This window comes from Gymnoscopelus braueri, assembly GCF_963280865.1.
Source record: "Gymnoscopelus braueri genome assembly, chromosome: 14".
Classification (NCBI taxonomy): Eukaryota; Metazoa; Chordata; class Actinopteri; order Myctophiformes; family Myctophidae; genus Gymnoscopelus; species Gymnoscopelus braueri.
This window is the reverse complement of record NC_137619.1, coordinates 44,349,578-44,374,509: the sequence shown is the minus strand read 5'-3', so window position 1 is coordinate 44,374,509 and position 24,932 is coordinate 44,349,578. Positions and strand designations below refer to the sequence as shown.

General features: G+C 42.1%; 1 protein-coding gene across 4 annotated transcripts in view; it reads right to left on the bottom strand.

Annotated features, from left to right (window-relative positions):
• The window catches only part of kcnma1a (potassium large conductance calcium-activated channel, subfamily M, alpha member 1a), a 285,057-nt gene that overhangs the window by 111,287 nt on the left and 148,838 nt on the right, over nt 1-24,932 (bottom strand). For all 4 annotated transcript variants that reach the window (XM_080448764.1, XM_080448765.1, XM_080448767.1 and 1 more), the window contains exons 4-5: nt 15,598-15,691; nt 12,804-12,915 (exon numbers count right to left, since the gene is read on the bottom strand). In XM_080448764.1, coding sequence (XP_080304890.1) covers nt 12,804-12,915; nt 15,598-15,691 — 206 coding nt within the window. The remainder of the gene's footprint in view (nt 1-12,803; nt 12,916-15,597; nt 15,692-24,932) is intronic.

Genomic DNA, 24,932 nt, shown 5'->3' with positions numbered 1-24,932 from the left:
ATGGTAATTGCAAGAATAATTCCTACGCTCTTGGCGGCTCTGTGAGCTCTCAAGGCAGCGTGAGAGAGCTGCTCGAGATGTGGGCTTCTCAGTGTTCTCAGCACTATGCTGCAGCATCTACTGTGCGGGCCAGCACAAGGCTCTCAAGGCAGCGTGAGAGAGCTGCTTGAGATGTGGGCTTCTCAATGTCTTCTCGGCACCTATGCTGCATCATCTACTGAGCTGCCTAGCCTCGCTGCTAAACTCTGCTAAATCAATTCTGCCAACCCTCTGGCGTCTGGCTCTGTTGGGCCGATTCAGACTTGCAACAGATGGCATTTCGTGCTAAATCTATTAGGCTATGGATGGAGAGGGATATCGGCGTTAGTTAATATTATTCACATGTCTAATAATCTGCGTCAAGCTCTGCAAGCTATAATTTAAGCTTGTATACCATATTCTTTCTGCATCAACTGCTATGATGCTAATTGCTAACATGCTGCCACATGGCGCTTAACCCATTTAGACCAAGGCCGATTTAAAAATCGCCTTCTAAATCCTGACTAAGTTCTGGAAACTTCAAATAGTTATAAAAAAATATATATATATATATATATATATAAAATGCATGTTGCTATACGGTAAATGGCAACATGAACCCAAAATGGGTTAAATTGGTCATAGGATGGCCGGGCTAATCCAGAATTGCAAATAACATTGTGTTTGTCTCTCCATCTGTAGGCCTAAACTTGAACTGGTTCACTGCAAAGCTGCGAGAGATCTGCTCAAGCTGCGGGCTTTCTCCATCCTCCGTATTGGTGTAGCTACACCTGCAGCGCTGCTTGTCTTCTGCTTCTCTAAATCTATGGGGCGATGGTCCTCAGGAGCTTACGTAGATATTGGTTAATAAGGATGACATTCTGCAGGCAAAAAGCTCATGAGTATGAGTGCTCTCGCTGTTCTATCGCTAATTCAATAAATGCTGCTTGAGCATTATTGACGCTTTAATTACAACTCGGGTGGATTGCTGGGGATTTAGTTTAGTGGTGATGTCATGGTGCTAAAAAATTTTGGTTATTCTATAGTGCTAAAAAATGTTGGGCTTTCCTTGGTAGCGCTAAAAAATGGTGGGCTTTCTATGGCAGCGTTAAAAAATGTTGGGTTTCTATGGCAGCGTTAAAAAATGTTGGGTTTCTATGGCAGCGTTAAAAAGTGTTGGGTTTCTATGGCAGCGTTAAAAAATGTTGGGTTTCTATGGCAGCGTTAAAAAAGATTTGGGTTTTCTATGGCAGCGTTAAAAAATGTTGGGTTTTCTATGGCAGCGTTAAAAAATGTTGGGTTTTCTATGGCAGCGTTAAAAAAATGTTGGGTTTTTCTATGGCTATGCAGTCAGGCTAATCATATCAAGCGCAGTCTATTAGTATAAATGCTGCTCAGGAATCGTTGGGTACTGATTCAGATTTTAAGTAAAGATAGCACGTCTTTACACACATAGTCAGTACACTTTATTTATTATGGATGATAAACAATAGTTATCATTCATCATAGGATGACTCATTATATATATATATGTGTATATATATAGCAGATTTCTTTGAAAAAGAAATAAATATAGAATGTCCTCTTCGAATCCGAGTTGGTGCGGCACAGCGTGGACGCCATATTAGGATACCGTCTAGGACTCCTGAATTCAGGGATCAGCGGGTACCTGGATTCATCAGGCTCGCTGAACACATGGATGCATGCTGCATTTGTTTAGTTAAATTTAAAAAAAAAAATTATGATGAGGAACTCAGTCATTATATCATGTTAAATTATGGAGCTCCACCATTCTCACAGATGGTTGGTCCGGCGTCAGGCCCTGTGCTCTCAAGCCGTTTTGGGGGTTCTTGCTGTTTTGGGGGTTTAATTCATTCCCTGTAAATGCTAATTGGCATGTAACATTCATTAAAATGTTATCCTTACAGGGAATGAATGGATTCAGAGGCCTGACGCCAAACTATGCTTCCTCTTGTTTCTATACCATGCTCAAGCTTGCTAAATATATATTGCTAATAAATATATATTCTAATCCAATCTAAGAGTTGTCTGACTGAAATGAGGCGCAGTTTACGGAGCTAGTTCAGGCCAGGCAACTCAAGGGATTGGGCTAACCGATCAGGTGACTAAGTCACATGCACTCTTCTCCTGGTCGGTGAGTTATAAGTAATGCTCTGCCTACCTGTTCAGTCTGGTTGCGCTCTTCTGCTGCTCTGACGTGCGACGCTGCTGCTGCTGCTGCTCTGCTGCCGAGATCCTGCCGGATCTGCTGCCCTTGCTTGCTACGTATGCTGCTGACCATGAATAGTCTCATCCCACCGCCTCCCCGGCATCCACCTGTAGGCTCTGTTTCTAGATCCCCTTGGGGGTTTAATTCATTCCCTGTAAATGCTAATTGGCATGTAACATTCATTAAAATGTTATCCTTACAGGGAATGAATGGATTCAGAGGCCTGACGCCAAACTATGCTTCCTCTTGTTTCTATACCATGCTCAAGCTTGCTAAATATATATTGCTAATAAATATATATTCTAATCCAATCTAAGAGTTGTCTGACTGAACTGTCATAAATGGTCCATTTCTATAGCAACTTTATCCAACACGTTTCATGATGCGCAGCGCGCACACACACACACACACACACACACACACACACACACACACACACACACACACACACACACACACACACACACACACACACACACACACACACACACACACACACACACACACACACACACTTAGGGGTTCAATGTTGCGTTCAGTGTCTTGTCTCAAGGACACTTCGACACTAGTCTCGTGAGCCAGACTGTTGCCTCCCACAATTTTCAAATGCTGCCGTCATACAGTCTGGAACAATGGAAGCTCTGAAAATGATTAGAGGATAAAGCAAATGATAGCTCCTCCTCGCTTCCGTTTCGTCTTAACAGTCACGCAAATTTGTCCTAATATAAATACAAATAACCAAAGCATAATAGCTTGCTGCTCATCATAAATGGACATTCTAAAACAAAATGTAGAGACATTTTAAAATATATTTTCGTGAACGGGAATGACGAACAGATGACAGCTTCCGTTCTCGGCTTTCGGGAGGTGTACATTAGTTCCAGACGCTATATAGCGTTCGGAGATTGTGGAATAGTTGTCTGGCTACGCGAGACTATGCTATACTTTGACACTCAACCCAGTAGCCGGGGGTCGAATCGGCAACCTTTCCGCTCCCCCGTGCGGCCGTTGTACCTCCTGAGCCACTGCCGTCTGATGTTATGAGGATAAAGCACAGCATGAAGTGCTAGTCAGAGCTCAGTACATCAGGTGAGCTTACCGAGGGGCTTAAAAGAGCAAGGATGAGGTCAGCCGCTTGTCTGCACGGATGCAAGTAATACACTGCATATCTCATGACCCCTCATGACCCCTCATGACCCCTCTACCACGTGTGTGTCATGTAATCACTGGTGGGAGAAGTATTCAGATAATCTTTTTTCAAAAGAGTAAAAGTAGCAATACCACAATATAAAAATATGTGGTTACAAGTAAACATTTGACTTCAGTAAAAGCAAAAAAGTATTGGCATCAAAATGTACTTACAATTTGTCAAAATGCAATACGTGCCTCTGAGATGTAGTATCGCATGACTATTAACGTATCAACAAATTTACTTTACTTTACTTGTTTATTTGGACAGGACAATGCATATTAATGGACGTCACATGGACCTAAATACACCGGATTTGCTAGTTTAGATGCTAGTTTTCATCCGCAGTCCTCACAAAAAAACATAAATCAGAAAACAAACAGTGGAATACTTTTCAGGATTCAAATTCATAAGTAGCAAAAGTAGCAGATCTACAAGCTCAAAAGCTTGCAGATCTGATACTTTATATGCTTTTGTGTGACGCTCTAGTATGATCATGCAGGGCATTAGTTTACCGGAATTTAAATCACATGTGTGTCATGTTCATGTAATGGACCACGGTCGTAAAAACAGTGGACACCTTTTAGTGAGTGGCACAGTGGTGTTTCACAGTGATGGCGTCTTGCGATTAATTGTCCTCCTTTTAAAAGGGTGTGATTAATAACACAACAGGCCGCCTGCAGCTTTTCTGTGCAGATGATTGCAATTTGTGGCACAAATAGAAATTAATTTCATAAAGGCGGCGGCAGGGGGCCAGCGAGGACTGCATCATTCACTAACAATGAGCGCAGAGCACCTGTGTTTGGCGTGCGTGCGTGTGTGTGCTGGAATCAAAAGCACAGATGCCAGGAAAAAACTCAATGAGCTCTCCCTGGCCGGCCCATAGAGATGTAAACACACGCACACACACACACACCCACTCTCTCTCTCACACACACACACACAGGTTTGTATTACTATACTTGTGGGGACATTTGGACATTTTAGGGCAATAATTTTATGAATGCCATCGAATCTCTGTACGTACGTACGTATGTCTGTCTGTAATCCACGTATTTCGAGAACCGTTCGACCAACAGACCTCAAATTCGACACACGCGTCGCAGACGACCCGAGGGAGTGCAGTGCCTGGCGTCGAGTCGGTCAGATAGGCGGATAGCCAGAAACACCAGAAAAGGCTCTGGCCGTGGCCCAAATGAACCAATTGATTGCCATGGCAACCGCAGCCTTAGCTTGATTTGTCCCCGCCACACCTGCCAAATTCCCCACACATGCCATTTGATTAGTTAAGTCAGTCCACGTTTCACAGTCGGTTTTCACTCTTCAGACATTCCCCACAGACGTTTACCACTGCACAAAGACTTTACATATGGGCATGCCCATATATGCCCATATACTGATAACATCAGGGATCTCCATATATGGGCAAAAAAGGGACAAGGACAGGCAGATAGAGATATCCATATATGGGCATAAAAGGGATACAGGTAGACAGACAAATACAGAGATCTCCATATATGGCCACAAAATGGACACAGAGACAGACCATTAAAACGGTTAACAATTTGAAGAATAAATTGACGCGTTGTGAGCTTGTAGATTGGCTATTTTTCGGTGCTCGACACCAGCGCGTAACCAAGAGTAAATCAGGCATAACTATACCTCTAATCCCTAAACGAAACATCTCAATGTCTAATCCTAAACCTGGATCTAGGTTGATTGTGTGGACAACAGTTTCAGTTTCAACCTGAACCTGAAAAAAACCTGAATCTTTTTCTAATTGTAAACGTGTCTCTAAACATATTTTTTCAGTCATAAAACAGACGTTGTGAGGACCATTTTCCTGGTCCTCACAGGACAAATGGTTGTTTCTCAAATCCTACTATACTTGTGGGGACATTTAACCGAAAGCCTAGAGCCGCAAAATAGCAGATATACAAGCCCACAGCGCATTGCAGCAGCTACTTTAAGCAACTAAGTGTAAATCAGGCATAACTCTAATTTCTAATCCCTAAACCAAACTTCTAAATGTCTAATCCTAATCCCAACCTGAATCTTTCTCTATTCGTACCTCTAAAAAACCTGCTTTAACCATAAAACAAGCACTTCTCTTGTGAGAACCAGGAAAATGGTCCTCACGACGTCCATTTCTCACATCGTCTCTGTCAGGTGGAAACCTCATTATGTCCAAAACTGTTAATTTTGAGATTTCAAATAAAAAAAATAGCAAAAGTAGCAGATCTTCAAGCTCAAAACGCGTCGCTTCGCGCCGCGTTTCAAGCTTGCAGATCTGCTACTTTTGAGTGATGCAGTAGTAGGATCAAGTAGGGCATTAATGATCAAGTATAGGGCACTGAGCCACAACAGAGAGGCTTTACACATAATGAGGTTGCCAAGGATAGACGTGGGGGCAGCGTTGCCAGATTTTGCGAGAGAAACGAGCAACCAGGTGTACGAAAACAAGCCCAAACGAAGCGACTATAGGCGGCGTGCGCGCGCACACGCACACGCACACGCACACACACACACACACACTTGTCCATGCATTCATCTTCAGTAGACTTGTCACTTGACTACTGTAACAGTGTCTTTACAGGTCTCCCTAAAAAATCCATCAGACGACTGCAGTTGATTCAGAACGCTGACTGCTCGACTCCTTACTAATACCAAGAAAGTGGAGCATATCACTCCAGTTCTTAAATCCTTACACTGGTCAAAGACTTGATTTCAAAATACTACCGTTGGTCTATAAAGCTTTACTGATCTTCTACGATATGCACCGATATGGACCCCATTAATTTGGGCGGTCCTTGACATGAACATAATTTGAGAACCACTGGTTTAAAAAGCATAGGGAAGCAGGCCCAAATAAGCAACTATACTTTGATCATGATAGAAACAAGCTCATAACAAAAACACATTTACAAGCGACTTTACAGAAAAAACAAGCCCAGAGTCGCTTAGAACAGGGGTTCTCAAAGTGGGGTCCAGCTAAATATATTAAAAAAAATATATATAGCATCACAATACTTTTAAACACTTTATCCAATTATACGTTGGCTATTGACAAATAAATCTACAGGCTCACAGCACGGCATTTTTTTTAAATATTTTGAAAATTTTTCAACATAAATCTTCTCTTCTGGGGGTCCCTGGGAAAATCTTTTCAGATGGGGGTCCTCAGCCAAATACATCATTTTGGGGGTCTTTGACGTGAAAACGTTTGAGAACCACTGGCTTATAATACGCGGACATGGCAACACTGTATGGGGGGGGGGTCCTCCTGCCAAGTGAGCGTTGGGCCATAACGACATAAGGAGGACACACCCATGGCCATGCCAGCTATGTAAGCCTCTTGGAGCAGGAAAGCCCTGCAGGTAGTGTAGCAGCACCGGGGATATAAACAGACAGTACACCAAGACGACCAGCAGGAGGCAGCGACGGTTTAAGATCCAAGCCAGCCAGAGCCCTCACTCTCAGGATGAATCTGGGTGCAGAGTACTGTTTTTGCTAGATCCATCAAACATTTTCATGTCAAGCACCTCCCCAATTGATGATGTGTACGTGGGAACGCCACAGACCACCCTTATGGAAAGATTTTGTGGCCAGGGATCTTCATTTTAAAAAAAAGCTTGTACTGTAGATCGGCTATTTTGGCATATCCACAAAGTAAAAAATAGGTTTAAGTAGATTAAGTAGAACAAATGCTATATTAATACATTTTGTCGGGGACTCTCTGACCCCCCTTCGAGAACCAGTGATTTCCATCCCCCGAATTAAATACTTGGGAAACATTAGGAGGGTATGTATTTCCTGCACAACCAACTTCACAGAGCTGCATCAGAAAAGGCAACAGAGCTGCATCAGAAAAGGCAACAGAGCTGCATCAGAAAAGGCAACAGAGCTGCATCAGAAAAGGCAACAGAGCTGCATCAGAAAAGGCAACAGAGGATAAAGGCCTGCTAAGAGCCGAGGCAGTTTGTACTAATTTCATCACACCGTGAACCAGGGGGAACCTGGTGTTAATTGGGAGGGCGGGACGAGCCGGGGCTCTAGTGGCTAAACTCCAGTCTCTAGCATTCTTTAAACCGCAATATATGCTAATGGGGCACCGCTAGAGCCCTCTCGGGTTCCCTGTTCGCTCCGAGTAAAGGAGATTAATTTCCTGATTTATTTTACAGGGAACAACTCTGCAATGCCCTTTTAAATTAGCCACACACACACACACACACACACACACACACATACATACACACACCCCCACACACACACACACACACACACACACACACACACACACACACACACACCCTCTCAATTTGCAGAAGCAGTGAACACGCATAAAGCGCTACACACTCCTGCTCGGGCTCAGAGCAGTCGACTTGTCCGTCGTACCTACGGAAGTGTTACGAGGGCAGGAGGCCTTTTTTAGTGGTGCAGTGTTCATTATCTAAGTATTCTTCCAGTGCGGTGGGGCGGTGTTCACTTCTCACGCAGGGTCACAGCAGAGAGAGTGAGATGAGAGGTAGCGTAATTATGATGTATTTGCCAGCCGTTTCCTTACCGTTTAACAGTAAGGAGTGAATTAAGTCTATACACGTAATGGAGGATAAAGAAGTGGTTCTCTCATATGGGTCCTTGAAGGGGTTTCCAGGGGTGTGCGTGTTTAGTTTAGTGATGCTGTCCTTCGTGTATATTGACTTCAGTTAATATAGCATCTTTTTTTACATTTGGGATCATTTTGAAAAACAAATGTATCTTCTCTTCTGGGAGTCTCTGGTACAAAGTCTTTTCAGATCAGGAGTCTGCGGCCAAATCCAAAAATCTCATGAGGGAAGCCATATCATGCCGAGTAGACAGTGAGGTGTTAGACTGGTCCTTTATGGTCCTCTAAGTATATCTATACCTGTGAAATGTATACTTTAGGCGTTGTTGACAGAAATGTTGTTTTCCAACACGAAAATATGCCATTTTAGTGGAGTATAAGTACTGTATGCATTAAATATGTCATTTTAGTGGAGTATGAGTATGCATTAAATATGTCATTTTAGTGGAGTATGAGTATAAATTAAATGTCATTTTAGTGGAGTATGAGTATACATTAAATATGGCATAGACATAGAAACTCAGAGTATGAGTATAAATTGGCCCTTTGAGTTGTTGGTTAATTGCAGCGGTGAATTCACTGCACCTCGAATATCTCACACCACAGCAGAAGTGCTGTGTACAGTAATGATTTGCGCGCACACACACACACACACACACACACACACACACACACACACGCACACGCACACGCGCACACGCACACGCACACGCACACGCACACTCACAGGAGCAGACTGGAAAACACCTTGACCTGAATTGAATAACAACCTAGTTTTTTTCTCGGTGCATTTTGAGTTTAATGGCCTATATTACACTGCAGTAAAAAGAGTGAGGATCTCTTTATCACAGTGGTTCTCAAAGTGGGGTCCAGGGACCCCCAGGGGTCCTTGAGGGAAAAATGTGTTAGCAATTAGTGAAATTTGTTAATACAGCTTAACCACTTCAGCCACTATAAACATCCTATTTTAAAACTAGCCAATCTACAAGCTTAGAGCTTAGATTAGCTGCTATAAAAAAAGAGAGACATGCATTTTGAATATTTTTGAAACATTTAACAACACTAATCTTGTATGGGGGTCCCTGGCACAATTGTCCTGATGGGGGTCCGCGGCCTAATACACATGCATTTGGGGTCCTTCACAAGAAAATATTTGAGAACCAAGTGGTTTTATCCTATTGCTATGTTATGTGGAAGTGCTGCTACAGCAGGCAACCACTGAACATTTCCATAGGATGACATTTAATGCATTAATGTATAATCTAACTTCTGAAATATAATGTGGGTCAACCAATCATGTTCAGCCAAGGGTATTGTGCAACAATATAGGTCACTGAATAGAGTACCAAAGTCCTGACATCACTCCCACTACCCCTGGGGTCACAGAAGTGTTTTTTCTATTGAAATTCCCATAGGGAAAATCTTAGAGCGCATCATATAAGAACTGCGTTCCAAAAATAAACAAATCAGCCCGGCGATTGTGTCAGGTATGTGACTGTGTGTCGTTTATGATATTGAGTGACATTGACATGACATTTGGATAAATTTGTACTTTTTCACCGCCAGTTGATGCTTCATCCATATGAGTGAAAATGTAGGGCTGATTTGTTTATTTTTGGAACACAGTTCTTATATGACGAGATCTAAGATTCCCCGTTGGAATTCCCAATGTAAAAGAATAACTCTGTGAACCAGGGGGATAGCGACCTCTACGACTTCAGTACTCTTATTGATAAGATGTAGGCTAAATGGTTTATGCCACTGGTTCTCAACATGTGGGGGACCACCTTGGACCCCTGGGCAGGGACGTGCAGAGAATGTTAGAGAGGCAAGGGCTGAAATACCCTTAAAGTGCACTTGGCACAAAAGAAAATAGCGGATCTACAAGCTCAGAGCTGAGAGCTGAGAGCATGTAGATACGCTATTTTCGGGGCGTGACCCTGCACCCTTTAGCTACTGAAGATGCAGTGTACGACATGGATTTCTACACAGGACAAATTCTTTCAACGCAAAATGCTGCGTTCAAGTTCAGGAGAGTTTGGAAAAAGGCAATTCTCCTGAATGCTGCCTCCGGGTATGGCTTGGATCAAGGGGGGCATTTGCATTTCTTTCACCATAGTAAATGCTTCATTCATGGTCTGGAGAGGGCAGTTTTTTTTTACGGGTAAAAGGGCAGGGGCTCAAGCCCCCTTTGATGTCCATGTGTGCACGTGCCTGCCCCTGGCTGGTGGTCCCCAGACCCCACTTTGAGAATCACTGAGACAGATGATGAATGAATTAGACTAGGCTGGGATGAGATTTAAGTGTTGATGTGGTATTCATGAGGTGTGCTGTCCTGATGTGATCCTCGGTTTAAGCCCTGGTGTTACGCTCTGGGATGATGAAACATGCTGTAAAAGCTTGTTCTGTCTGTCCGCTGACACAGGCGCGCTGCACGCAGTAATTAGCTGAGTCTCGTTGGAAGTCTCCAGTAGACAGGGTTATAACACAGAACGTTATGGCAGTGGTCCTCAAACTTTTTCATGTCAAGTAATGTTTGGAACTATACAGTAGTGTTTGGAACTATACAGTAATGTTTGGAACTATACAGTAATGTTTGGAACTATACAGAAATGTTTGGAACTATACAGAAATGTTTGGAACTATACAGAAATGACAGTAATGTTTGGAACTATACAGTAATGTTTGGAACTATACAGTAATGTTAGGAACTATACAGAAATGTTTGGAACTATACAGTCATGTTTGGAACTATACAGTAATGTTTGGAACTATACAGTAATGTTAGGAACTATACAGAAATGTTTGGAACTATACAGTCATGTTTGGAACTATACAGTAATGTTAGGAACTATACAGAAATGTTTGGAACTATACAGTCATGTTTGGAACTATACAGTAATGTTTGGAACTATACAGAAATGTTTGGAACTATACATTAATGTTTGGAACTATACAGTAATGTTTGGAACTATACAGAAATGTTTGGAACTATACAGTAGTGTTAGAACTACAGAAAAATGTTAGGACTATACAGTAATGTTTGGTACTATACAGTTCTGCATTCTTCTACTTCTTGTTATCTGTGTGAACACCAAAACTATTTCCAAATCAACTAAGTTGGTTTTGGCAATAAATGTTGTAAAATAATTGACTCAATGGGAGTGAATGGAGATGATGCAACTCTTTCCATCTCAATGGCTCTGTCTAAGCATTTGTGTTTTTATTAAAGGCTTTGTATTTAAGGCTCAAATATTAAATTAATCCACAGAGAGACTCATCAGCCTACCTGGAATTGTATTAAGCAAGTTGTAAGTCCCTGCAGGCTGATCTTCACAGCGTACCGTACAGAAACAAATGGAAAACAACGTCCTCCACAGAGACCAAATAAAACCACCACGGTGTGCTTTGGAAAAGTAGGAGGAAGTATACGGTGAGTTGTCATCAAGCTTATTATAGTTCTGGCATTTTCCATTACTTTTATTTTCTAAAAAAAATAAACAGCACTGAGGTACAGTAAAACGTTTTAGGCTAAAAGGATAACACAAAAAAAGTCCTGGGGACTTGTTTCCATTGTGGTCCTATGTATTCAATTAATCAACAGAGCATTACCGGAGGTAATGCCAGCTAGCGTATATAGCTATTCATAATTCTCAGCAAATTATTAAAAAACTTTCTGAGGGTAAGGAGGGGAGACCAATTGCATCATGCATCCCAGATGTCCTTCTGATGATTTTTTTATTTGGTGTCAATTGTTCACAAAGTCACCCTGAAAGTGATCCAAACAATATTGTTTATGACGATCGTTGTCGTTATAGTTGTGCCATGTAGTAGTGTAGTGTAGTTGTGCAAGTATCTTGTGCAAGTGTCATGATACTTTTGTGTGACGCTTTAGTATTATCACGTAGGGCGTTAATATACGAAAAAACACCAAACGTTTAAATATGGAGATACAAGGTTCCTGCCCGAAAGCAACGATTTATACAGTAGTTATCGTCATAGTTGCTTGGTGTGAATGGTGCTAGAGAGGGGAAGAGAAAGAGACAGGGAGGGGGAGACAGAGAGAGAGAGAGAGACACACACAGACTACTGACACTATTGCAGTTAGAACTGCAGAACTCACTCACAATTTTCTGCCGTAATCTGAAGACTCACATCTTCGGACTCCACCTTAGCCCGTAGCCCTTGCCCTATAGCCTTGACGACCATGCAGTCTTATGCAAAAGGTTAAAATGTGATTTAGAGGATAGCATGTTATTTAGACAGATGCCAGGTTCATTTGTTGACCTGGCATCCTATAGTTGTATAGTTTCAATGTGCATATTTATTTTTATATTATACTGTTTAGACTGATGCTAAGGTGCTTGGTTTACCTGTGATCATAGTTTACTGAGGCACTACAGTGTCTCTATGCATTTGATGTATTACCTTGTGTTTACCTTGCTTATTGTAAGTGGCTCTGGATAAAGAGCGTCTGGTAAATGCCTACATTGTAAATTGTAAATGGAGAGAGGGGGACAAAAAAAAAGAAGATGGGTTGGGCAGAAAGAGGAGGAAGAACAGATGCCAAAAATGGCATAGAAGAGTGGAGGTGTGGATACGCCCTGGCAGGAGAGCGAGGGATGACGCAAGGAGGAGGGAGAGGGAGGGAGAGAGAGGAGAGATGAGAGAGGAGAGAGAGAGAGAGAGAGAGAGAGAGAGAGAGAGAGAGAGAGAGAGAGAGAGAGAGAGAGGGGAAAGATAATTAAGCCCCGACTCACCGAGCCAACTCCGGTTTAGGTAGACGGACACGAAGACTGGAGGAACGGTGAAGAAATCCACCACAGAGTTTACCTCCAGCCAGAACCACAGCTTATCGTTGGCCGCAATGAACTATGGGAAGAAACAGGGAGGACATTTACAAAATATACGACAGACAGACAGCTATCCGTGTGGGACCATTATAATCGTGAATAATCACAACAAATCATGCAATTGATTAGTTTGTTGAATTAGTTGAGGAAATGCTAGTGAAGTGCCAGTTCACACATCCAAATTTGGTCAGAAATATAAAAGTTTGATCAATAATGCCCCTGTCAAGTATCGAGCTAATTCGTCCGATTGTACTTGGTCCACAGTGCCACGGACCAGTTAGACGGGTTGGGGGTTGGCTCAAAGGTAGGTAAAAACTCTCGTTTTCGCAGGCACTGGGGTGACACTATTACACTTTTACTCTGGCAGTTAAAGAGTCAACAATTACAGGAAATATTAATTATGCTGTTATGCCACGCCTGCAGGAACAACCCCTCATGAATATGCTAATATGCCACGACCCTGGAATCAACATGCAGAACGACCCCCCCCCAAAAAAATTATATATATATCTAAACTAATACATAAATAAACGAATAAATAATAATAATAATAATAATAAACACATCTCGGTTACACGTATCACTGGCAAAATGCAATATTAGACTAATTATGCCTTATCAGGACTCAACATTTTGAATAGGCCTATAGCCTCCTTTTTTATGTGGGCTATGTTTATCATAATTATAATTTCTAAGTTATAAATGAATTGCAATGTAAATATTGTAACCTAGTTTTGCCATAATGTTACGATAGAATAAAGGTAACTGTGTTCCATGCAAACCTTTAGAAAAATAACAACAGCATGCGTTGGTAGAATACTGCAATATACGTTTTTACAATGGCCTAGAAGGAAAACTCTGCACGGTTCATTGAGCCGATCTACAAGCTCACAGGGTGGCGACGCGTTGCGAGCTTGTAAATCGACGGGATTTTCCAGTATGAATCTTTAAGGGCTATAAAACCATAAACCTCACGCGCCGACTAGCCGACTCTCTGGCGTGGGTCTCTCTGTTCTATTTACTTCCTGATCAACTGGCTGTCGCACACGGGTATGTTGCCCAATCAGAGGCTGACTTTACGCATGCATGCGTGCTACTGTATCGATTAGTCACCCCATGGAGACTTGAATTCATGGATATTTTTTAGTTTTTGTCGCATTCCTAAGCCAATAATTTGATGACCGGCAGCGGTTCCGGTAGGAGACACAAGATCACCTTTGTTTCTCCTACCGGAACCGCTGCCTACCTACATTTGATGACCAGCAGACCATCAAATTATTGGCTTAGGAATGCGACAAAAACTAAAAAATATCCATGAATTCAAGTCTCCATGGGGTGACTAATCGATAGCAAAAATGTAATTTTTGGGGTGACAGGACAGTTTGGGGGTAAAAATCCATTAGATGCTTTAGAGAAGAGCAGAATGCCAAAAACCACCAGGAGTTTCATAGATAAGCTTCAAAAACATAAAAACAACTAAAAAAACATGATTTTGTATGGAGTGGGTCCTTAAGTTGTTTGACGGCCCCAAATATATACAGTATATTTACGATTATTCAGAAATGATCATATTCCATAATTCATGCCGTGGGCACCCGCCCTGACACACACATCAACCACACACACACCTCATCCGTCGACTCGCTGAGTCATGCGCGTGTGTGTGTGTCGGATGCTGTAAGCAGCTTAAGTCAAATCTATGCTTCGTCGTACCACGGTGTCGCGCGGCCCGAAAACGGACGATCTACAAGCCCACGACGCGCCGCATCCGCGGCTTGTAGAGCGTCCGTTTTCGGGCGGCGCGACACCATCGTGCGACGAAGTATGAATGAGGCTTTAACTTGTATGAGTTGATGTATTTATTCATTCATTCAGGATTCACTGCAGCGGATACTGCTGCTGCATATGGCATGACAACTACGCCAGCAACAACATGATTAAAATATCGTCGCTGCCGGGTGGAAACCTCCAAAACTGCTACATTTCAGGAAATAGAGAGGGAAAAAAAGAGAACCTGTGTTCCAATTCAATGTTTCACAAACGTTTTCATGCTAAGGACCCCCAAATTGATATATATATATATATTTGGCCTCGGACCCCCCCCCCCCCCCTCCATCTGAAAAGGTTCTGTGCCAGGGACCCCCAGAAGATTTGTGTTTAAAAACGTTATCAAAATTATTCATTTTTCACAACACTCACAAAGCTCACAACGCGCGTTGTGAGCTTGTAGATTGGCTATTTTCGCTACTTTTGTGGTGACGAAGTAGGGCGATAATTTATGGAGAAAAAAAACACATAAAATGTGGAGATACAAGGTTTCTGCCCGACAGCAACGTATATATTAACCAAATGTAGTGCGTGTGTGTGTGTCTTCAGAGCTCTGAACTCCACTTCTTCTTATGTTTCTGGTCCTCACAAGATAAATGGTTGTTTTATGGTTAAAAAAAAGATGTTTAGAAATACATTTACAATTAGAAAAAGATTCAGGTTGGGGGTGGGCATAAGATTAGACAATTAGAGGTTAGGTTTAGGGGTTGGAATTAGAGTAAAATATGATACATACATAGTTGCATGCCAGTGTCATACACTGAAAAAATGCCAATCTACAAGCTCACAACGCAGTTTTCGTGTGTGTGTGTGTGTGTGTGTGTGTGTGTGTGTGTGTGTGTGTGTGTGTGTGTGTGTGTTCTTGCACACTTACCCGCAGTCCAAAGTAGAGCAGGAAGAAGACGTTGAAGGCCATATCTATCTGTAACGTGAAGTCTTTGTAGAAGTTCTGACAGGATTCTATAGGACTGTGGAGAGAGAGAGAGACAAACACATTCATCACAATCACAATTCACAATCTTTGTTTTTTTTAAAGCAGTATCAGGAACCCCCCAAAATGGCTGCGGACTCCTATCTGAAAATGTTTTGTGACAGGGACCCCCAAAAGAGAAAAATGGTGTTATTCAAAATTATTCAAAATTACACGTTCAAGATTTTTCTAAAATCTTTCAAAAATAGCAGGTGTAAAAGCTCATGAAGTGACGCGCTGTGAGCTTGTATATATCTGCTATTTTTGAATAGCCAACGTATATGAATGGATAAAGGGGTTAAAATGATTGTGATGCTGTATTAAGACATTTAGCTGGGGACCCCCTGGAACCCACCCAAGGACCCCTGAGGGTCCCCGGACCCCACTTTGAGAACAACTGTTTTAAAGGACATTGCCTGGGTGAGGTCGTTGCATTACACCGAAAGCAACAATATTTCAGTTATTTACTACTAATTTACTCAAACAAGACCAGGAGACCTGGTTCTGCCAGACCCAGAATGAAGTCTGGGTCTAGGGGTCGAAATCTGAATGGCCGGGCTTCGCACGACGTGTGTCCCTTCTATGCCCATGTATGGACAGACTTTTTTGGGGGACAGAATCTTTTTTGGCTGGGGCCGGAGGACAAAGTGACAGACTTTTTTTTGGCTGGGGCCGGAGGACAAAGTGACCATGCCCATGTATGGATGAAACAGGTACAAAGCCTCATGTAAGCCCGACCCCTTGGGTCTGGCAATAAGTACTTTAGCCTCAATAAGTACTTTATAAGATCAGAGCACTATGTCACCGGACTTCACATGACGTGTCAGCCTGTGTCTATGCCCATGTATGGACGAAAGGGGGACAGACTTTTTTGGCTGGGGCCGGAGGACAAAGTGACCATGCCCATGTATGGACGAAACAGGTACAAAGCCTCATGTAAGCCCGACCCCTTGGGTCTGGCAACTATAAAGATAAGCCCAAAAAGAACTCTACCTACAGTATGCAATATACAATGTACACTTCAGATTGTAGAAGCTGGTTTTGCAACCCAAAAAAAATTAATTAGTTCACTTCAACGTGTTCAAAGTGTACGCAGATGGTCGTAGCATACAGTAGCATAGATTAGCCTGTCCCAGAGGGATATTTGGTTTTCACAGTCTGCTCAACATGGAGCACATACTGTACATTAACACATTCCCTGCCGGGGCTTTTTAATGCTGGCAGACCCCTTCCCTGCCAGCATTTTAAAGCATTCTGAATTTTTTTTCAAGAACCACAGAATATTTATCTCCAGTATGATCGATCCCCTGATGGTTGCTAATCACAGAGGGCTTCACTGTGCTTCAACAAAAACGCTAGCTTAGTTAGCATTATCTTGTTATGCTCAGTTAGGTGCTGAGATACAGTAATAAGTTAACCAAGAAGTGAATGGAGCAGTAAATCTTCGGATCACGTTATCTTGGGTTCTGGACGTTTATAAAAAAAAAATATATATATATATATATATATATATATATATATATATATATATATATATATATATATATATATATATATATATTATTTGTTTTGTTTTATTCACGGATATAACCGTGATTGGCAGGTAATGTGTGTAATGGGTACATCCATACTTCATAACACACAAACAACATATCAGCGATGTGGTTTGTGAAAAGGTAGGGTAAGGGATTTCTTTGATTAAAATAAGCGTTAAATAGCTCTACTCTGATAGTACTCATTGCTATAGAGTGTTTGTTGAGAGTGTACAAATGGAAAAAAAACGTTTGAGAACCACTGTGCGACACTAAATGGAACAGAGCCTGTGAAGCCAGGAAGGAAGAGGTCCAATTTCTTAAACAATATAGCTGCAGTGCATGGCGCCTAGTATACTTGTAAGTGTTAGGCATGTGATGGCTTTATCGTCCCATGTCAGAGTGTGTGGGTGTGTGGGAAGGCCAACGATCTCGGAGGCAGCACTTGTAACACTGGGAACGTTTTTTACTTTTTGTTAGACAAGGCCTAACAAACGTTAGACGAGGTGAATATATTGCAATACATTCATGCTGAATAACTGATCAGTGTAAACCGATAGCCTGTAAGAAAGACAGCTGGTTTGATGTGAAGGTATACACACCGTATATACAGTAGTCTCTGTGGGGTGGAAACCTGATCATGTCCAAAACTGTTACTTTTCGGGATTAAAATTCAAAAACAGCAAAAGTAGCAGATCGGCAAGCTCTCTGCTACACTTGATGCTTTTGTGTGACGCTGCAGTATGATCAAGTAAGGCGTTAATTGACAAAAAATAAATTACGATGTATTATATGGGGGACTGTTGCTCTTTCCAATTAACAAAGTGCCGTACTGTAGCTGGGAACTGCTGCACCTTTTACACAAAGGCAGATGATGACAAATGAGCCATGATGCGTCCATTCTGTCACACAATCCATCTCTATGGTCTCACCGTGATGATTAACCCATTACCTAACGGATGCTCTCTCGAACAAGGCAATAACAGCCGATGAACGAACGCGCCACCGCATTCTTCATATATACCGTGTTTATTTGTCTTCTCTCTTCATGAGTAATGAGGCCAATCGCATCGCGGGATGAACATCAAATGAATATGCATTATAGGCGAGGCTGGCTACGCCGCTTACCTAACGGTAGGGAACGGGGCATACCGTAGGTACTGGCAGGTGAAATGTGCACTGGTCCGTTTAGTCATTGAACAGTGACACGTCCCCATATGTTCAAATCATACCATCTGAGCACTGAGACAATATCCAAGAAGGGGGCAGGTAGGGGGGGGGGCTTATCTTACATAGATACAGTAATGGTTATAAAACAGGTACTTCTATACAACTCAGGCATATTTCTTAAGGTGCGTACAAACCTAGATATTTTTTATTTGTTCGGAGCGGCACGATTACATACAAAGTCAATGCAAAGACGCGATGTGGCGCGACCGGGCGCGGCGCGAACGAGGCGAACGGGGCGACGTGAACGAAGCTTTTAAATTCGGAAAAAAATCCTCATTTCACACCACCTTGTATGTATTAGTATTGGTTGTGTGTGTGTGTGTGTGTGTGTGTGTGTGTGTGTGTGTGTGTGTGTGTGTGTGTGTGTGTGTGTGTGTGTGTGTGTGTGTGTGTGTGTGTGTGTGTGTGTGTGTGTGTGTGTGTGTGTGTGTGTGTGTGTGTGTGCGTGCGTGTGTGCGTGCGTGCGTGCGTGCGTGCGTGTCACTCACTTGGATGTCTGAATGAAGTCAATCCAAACGAGATCCACATGAAAAACGTATTAAAAACTCCTCAATAAGAATCCAAATAGCCTAGTCCAGTCAATCCAACAGACAAATACAATTCCCGGGCCCCAACGGAACAGAAAATTAAATAAACGCCTCACCGGAATGAATTGATGAGCCCTGACCCTGTGCGTTATAACTCAAGGTGTGTGCATTTTGGCATTCAGCTGTATTCCAGAAATACAGTATCCATATCAAAAGAGATAAAATAAAATAAGCCATCAAACAATTCAGGTCTCACGTAGAAGTTTTGGATCTCCCGTTTAAACCATTATGCTTTGGTTATATAACAAAGTCAATAATATGACTGCCATGATCATTTCGCATAGGCAGTGCACACTGGAGAGGCAGCAGCCATAGGCCTAGTTGCTCAATCTTTTGTTTCTTTCGTTTCGGGTGTTTTTGTAATTGTAACCCAGAGAGGGTAGGCTATAGAACCAAATGGACACTGGTCCCTTTACATTGAGTTAAATTAACATGGTAAATAAAGTCCCTGTTTACATTTTCTATCTGTTGTATGCCTGCAAAAAAAAAAAAAAGTCCACAAATTGATATTTGAGTCAAGTGTTATCCAATGTAAAACTCGAGTCACTTCCTGACTTGCGTACGTAATGGAAATACGAGTCAAATAGGACCCTGGCCAGACTGAGTAGCGAAGTGAGAAAAAGACAAACGTAGCGAATCAGGCTGGATTTCCAGGCTACTGTGATCTAGCTGTGCTCTGATTCATGAAGTCTAATAGTTTATTCATCATGTCCAGAAGAATAGTGATTTTTTTAACGCAGAAAATAGCAGATCTACAAGCTCACAATGAATCATAATATATATAAAATTGTTTTGCGTGCCATTTTTTAAATGTACAAATAATAAGAATATATGTCATATAATGACGTGCCCACAACAGGGAAGCCAGGTTGAAAGAAGGTGAACCTCTTTGGCTTGTTTCCAGGATGATTAGTGTCGGGGGCGGTTATGGATTTAAAAAAGGGGCTGAATTCAATGATTCCATTTGGTTAAAAGGCATTTTCTCATAAAGCCCCATCAGGCCGTTGACAGAGGTTAAATTGCCTGTGACCTTATCTACGGAGTTAACATTGATCGGGCCTCCAGCAAGTCAATTATTTACTCGCCACTCGCATGTACACACAATTCAATGCACACAAGCTAAGTGGCATGTTAAAGTGAGGCCTGCCATGAATCACACATGCTCTGAATATACACTCTTGACTGATTGAACGCAGTGGGTGGAAGAAGTACTCACATTTCGTCTCTGTCGCGTGGAAACCTCGTATCTCTACTTTTGAGGATTTAAATAAAAAGAAAACAGCAAAAGTAGCAGATCGACAAGCTCGGCTGCTTTTGATGCCTTGGTGTGACGCTGCAGTATGATCAAGTAGGGCAGAGGTCTTCAACAGAGGGTCCGGGACCCCTAGGGGGTCCTCAGAGTTACTACAAATCTTTGTGTGATATGATTTTTTTTTTTACTTAACCACTTGAACTCTAGCATCCCTTTTCTGAGGAGAACTTTTGCCAAAAATAGCCGATCGACAAGCTCACAACGCTGCGAGGCGTTGTGAGCTTGTAGATCGGCTATTTTTGGCAAAGAGGTATAGGTGTAGAGGGAAAAAAGAACAGTAAACATAAACAAAAAAAGTTTAATCTAAAACACAGTTGTATACAATATATAGAGGGGGTCCCTGCTTCATCTCTCTCTCAGCTAGGGGGTCCCTGCTTCATCTCTCTCTCAGCTAGGGGGTCCCTGCTTCATCTCTCTCTCAGCTAGAGGGTCCCTGCTTCATCTCTCTCTCAGCTAGGGGGTCCCTGCTTCATCTCTCTCTCAGCTAGAGGGTCCCTGCTTCATCTCTCTCTCAGCTAGGGGGTCCCTGCTTCATCTCTCTCTCAGCTAGGGGGTCCCTGCTTCATCTCTCTCTCAGCTAGAGGGTCCCTGCTTCATCTCTCTCTCAGCTAGGGGGTCCCTGCTTCATCTCTCTCTCAGCTAGAGGGTCCCTGCTTCATCTCTCTCTCAGCTAGGGGGTCCCTGCTTCATCTCTCTCTCATGCAGCTAGAGGGTCCCTGCTTCATCTCTCTCTCAGCTAGGGGGTCCCTGCTTCATCTCTCTCTCAGCTAGAGGGTCCCTGCTTCATCTCCCTCTCAGCTAGGGGGTCCCTGCTTCATCTCTCTCTCAGCTAGGGCGTCCTCGGGCTGAAAATGTTGAAGACCCCTAAGTAGGGCGTTGAATTATGAAAAAACACAAAAGGTTAGAATATGGAGAAGAGAGGTTTCTACCCGACAGCAACGACATGAACCTTTTATACCTTTTTATGCACATCAGGCTTTCTCCAAAACCATTCAAAGATTTTTTTTAAATACTCATACAAGTACAAGCAGTGAAAAGAGAGTTAACCCATTATGACCCGGAACGCATCTGTGTCATTTTTTTTATTTGAGCTAAAAAGCATTATTTTACACTTGGCTATTTTTGAAAAATCGGGAAAATGTGTGCGAATCGTTGAATATAATATTATTTTAAAGCGAACATCTTTGCTTCTGGGCGTCCCTAGAACAAAACATTTTGTGATGGGGGTCCGCGGCCATATTCATATCGTTTTCATCGTTCATAAAGTTTGAGAACCACTGACATAGAAACATATGTTTTTTCTGAATACTGTTGGAATTTAGAAGACATTTGTAGAATCGGCTTCAGGTCTTAATGGGTTAAAAAGAAGAGACCGACTTGCTTGTGTAATTCCCTGTGCTGCTTCTCTCACACTCCGTCTGAGGCTGAGCTCATTCTCTCTGTTTATACAGCCTCAAGAAGAACACCACGCAGTAAAAAACCAAAGGAGACACCATTATATCGCCCTCATTTTAGGCGCCTTGCAGGCGCGCACAGTTCCACAATTCATTCTACCAGTTTATTGCTCACTTTTAGTTTTGTCCACATAAAACTCTAGCATCCCTATTCTGGGCTGAACATTTGGCCCCAAAAAAATTAAATGGCCCACAACGATCTGCAACTTTTGATGCTTTTGTGTGACGCTGTAGGATGATCAAGTAGGGCTTTGATTTACGAAAATACACAAAGAGTTAAAATATGGAGACCAGCAGTGGTGTAAAGTAACTAAGTACATTTACTCAAGTACTGTACTTAAGTACAATTTTGAGGTACTTTTACTTTACTGGAGTATTTCCGGTTTTCAGTACTTTTACTTCTACTCTACATCTCAGAGGCAAATACTCCACTACAATTATTTGAAAACTTTAGTTACTAGTTACTTTGCCGATATAAATTATTACATTATAAAACATACATTAACCACTTTAGCCCTATTTTATACACAGGCTATTTGAAAATAGCCGATCTACAAGCTTGTAGATCTGCTATTTTCAAACAGTTTAGTGCTTTTACTTTTGGTACTTTAAGTACATTTTGATACCAATACTTTTGTACTTTTACTCAAGTAAATTTTTAAGTCCTTCTACATTGCAGTATTGATACTTTTACTTAAGTAAAACATTTGAGTACTTTTTCCACCACTGCCCGACAGTAACGAAAATACAAGATCAAATACAGTACGAGGTTGCTGCCCGGACAGCGACCATCAGTTCCAACAGCAGTGTCCGTGAAAATCGTTGCTATACGATAAGATATTTACCATAATATACAAGAAGCTGATATGATTTACAGTATATAAAAATGACCTGTGCATGGAACCGTGACTCAACACACAGACACGCATGATAATCAACTTGTCTCTTGTTAACATTAGCATTGTTTATGCCGCAGATATAAACGTATGAATAGGCATACAGTAATTAAGGCTATAAATAGACATGGGCGCCCTAGTTCCACGATGTTCACAGTCACCTACTTTTCAGGGGGACCCGATGGCACTTATCGCCATGGAAACCAATGCAGGAACAAACACGTCACAGAGACCCCCCCCCCCGCCGGTTTGATTACTTGAAATGTCTTTTCTGTTAATCAGTGGTTCTCAAAGTTTTTTATGTCAAGGACCCCCGAATCTTTATGATTTTTGGACCCCCATCAGTGGACCCCCCATATGAAAATGTTTTGAGCCAGGGACCCCAGAAGAGAAGATTTGTGTTATATTTTTCAAAATGATTCAAAATGTTGCAAACACTTTAATAACAGTAACAAAGCAGATGTACAAGCTTGCACATCAGCTTCTAAATTGATACAAAGAGGTTAGAATTATTGTGATGCTACATTAACAACTTGTTCTGGGGACCCCCTGGAACCCAATAATGGCATGGCTTCTCTGTGCATTATGTTGCTATGGATAGCAAGAACTGTAGATGTGCAGTTTGTGAACAACCGTTGGCAGGTTCTGTGAGAGAAAGCAACCAGGTCTGTGAAAACTGTGAAAACAAGCCCAAAATAAGAGTCTCTCTCTCTCTCTCAAAAAATAGGCCACACACACTCAAACACACAAACAGTCTGAAAATGGAATGATTAAAACATGCAGGATTGCAAGTTATTTTAACTATCCAAGCTTGGAGATCGGCTATTTTCCTGCGAAAATATGTAGGCTAATGTAGAGCGAAAAACAAAAAAAGAGACTAATAGTATGTATGTATATATACATTTTTTACTAGAATATTTGCTTCTGGGGGTCCCTGGAACAAAATATTTTGAGATGGGGGTCGGTGGCCAAACACATATAATTGTGGGGGTCCTCGACATGAAAAAGTTTGAGCACCACAATATAGCAACATAGGTTTTTTCAGAAAACTGTTTGGATTTAGAATACTTTTTTAGAATCGGCCTCAGGTCTTAATGGGTTAAACACGATTAGAATACTAAAAAGGAACGTTCTTTTGGACATACAAGGGTTTCCACCCCGGACAGCGGACGATATGAAGACAAAGGGGTTGATCCCCTGGTTCCAATGTCACTTCACACGGTGCGATCACATGGGATCCCCATGAGCACATGCTTCCCAGTGTCCAGCAGAAAATAGATCTGCTACCCTCAGCTCTTATTACTCCTTAAGCCCTGGGCATGACCTGGAGTTACACTGAGAGAGAGAGAGAGAGAGAGAGAGAGAGAGAGAAGGTTCCCAAAGGTATTGGAGAGCATTTGTCTTCTCTCTTTCCTGGGTCACATATAGCACACACTGGGTTGGTTCTAAGGTCACATACGTATGTGGTTCTCGACCTTTTCCGCTTGGAAAATCTCAAAAGCAGTACCGGATATTTGTGCCAGTGCCTATGTTTCGCTATTACTTTCGACGGGGTGACGTCGCGTTCTCTTTCTAAGATACTGCAGCCGAGATGCTCCTTTTTTACTGAGGCCAAGTTTATAATAAGAAGTGAATACATTACATATCAATATGAGGCCATTGAAAAACTTATTTTTGCGGTAACTAATAACGTAACTAGTTACCTTTTCCCATTCAGTAACGCCGTTATGGGTGCGTTACCTGCGTTACATTATGTGATCCAACTGAACCGTTTCCTCCTGCGGAGTCTATTTGTCATCTAACTTAATAATACATTTTATTTGTAACGCACTTTATATTTGAAACAATCTCAAAGTGCTACATGTTAAAAACAAAAAAAGAAAACAAAAAAAACAATTATAATAAAACAGTGAAATGAATAAAATTCAGATCAAAGGTCAGCTAAACACAGAAGAAGTTTAAAAAGTACAAAAAACACACATGGCATCATTTAGTCCATCTAGGCAAATGCCTTAAATGCGTTAAAAATAAAGGTTTTTAGTCCCCTTTTAAAATTGTCAACGGACTGTGGTGCTCTCAGATGGTCAGGGAGGGCATTCTACCGTCGAGGAGCAGCTGAGCAGAAGGCCCGATCCCCCATGGTGCGGAGCTTCGTTGTGTGGGGTTCGAGTGCGTTTGAATTGCGAGGTGGTCCGAGTGCGGGTGGAGCGGGTGGAGCGGGTGGAGGT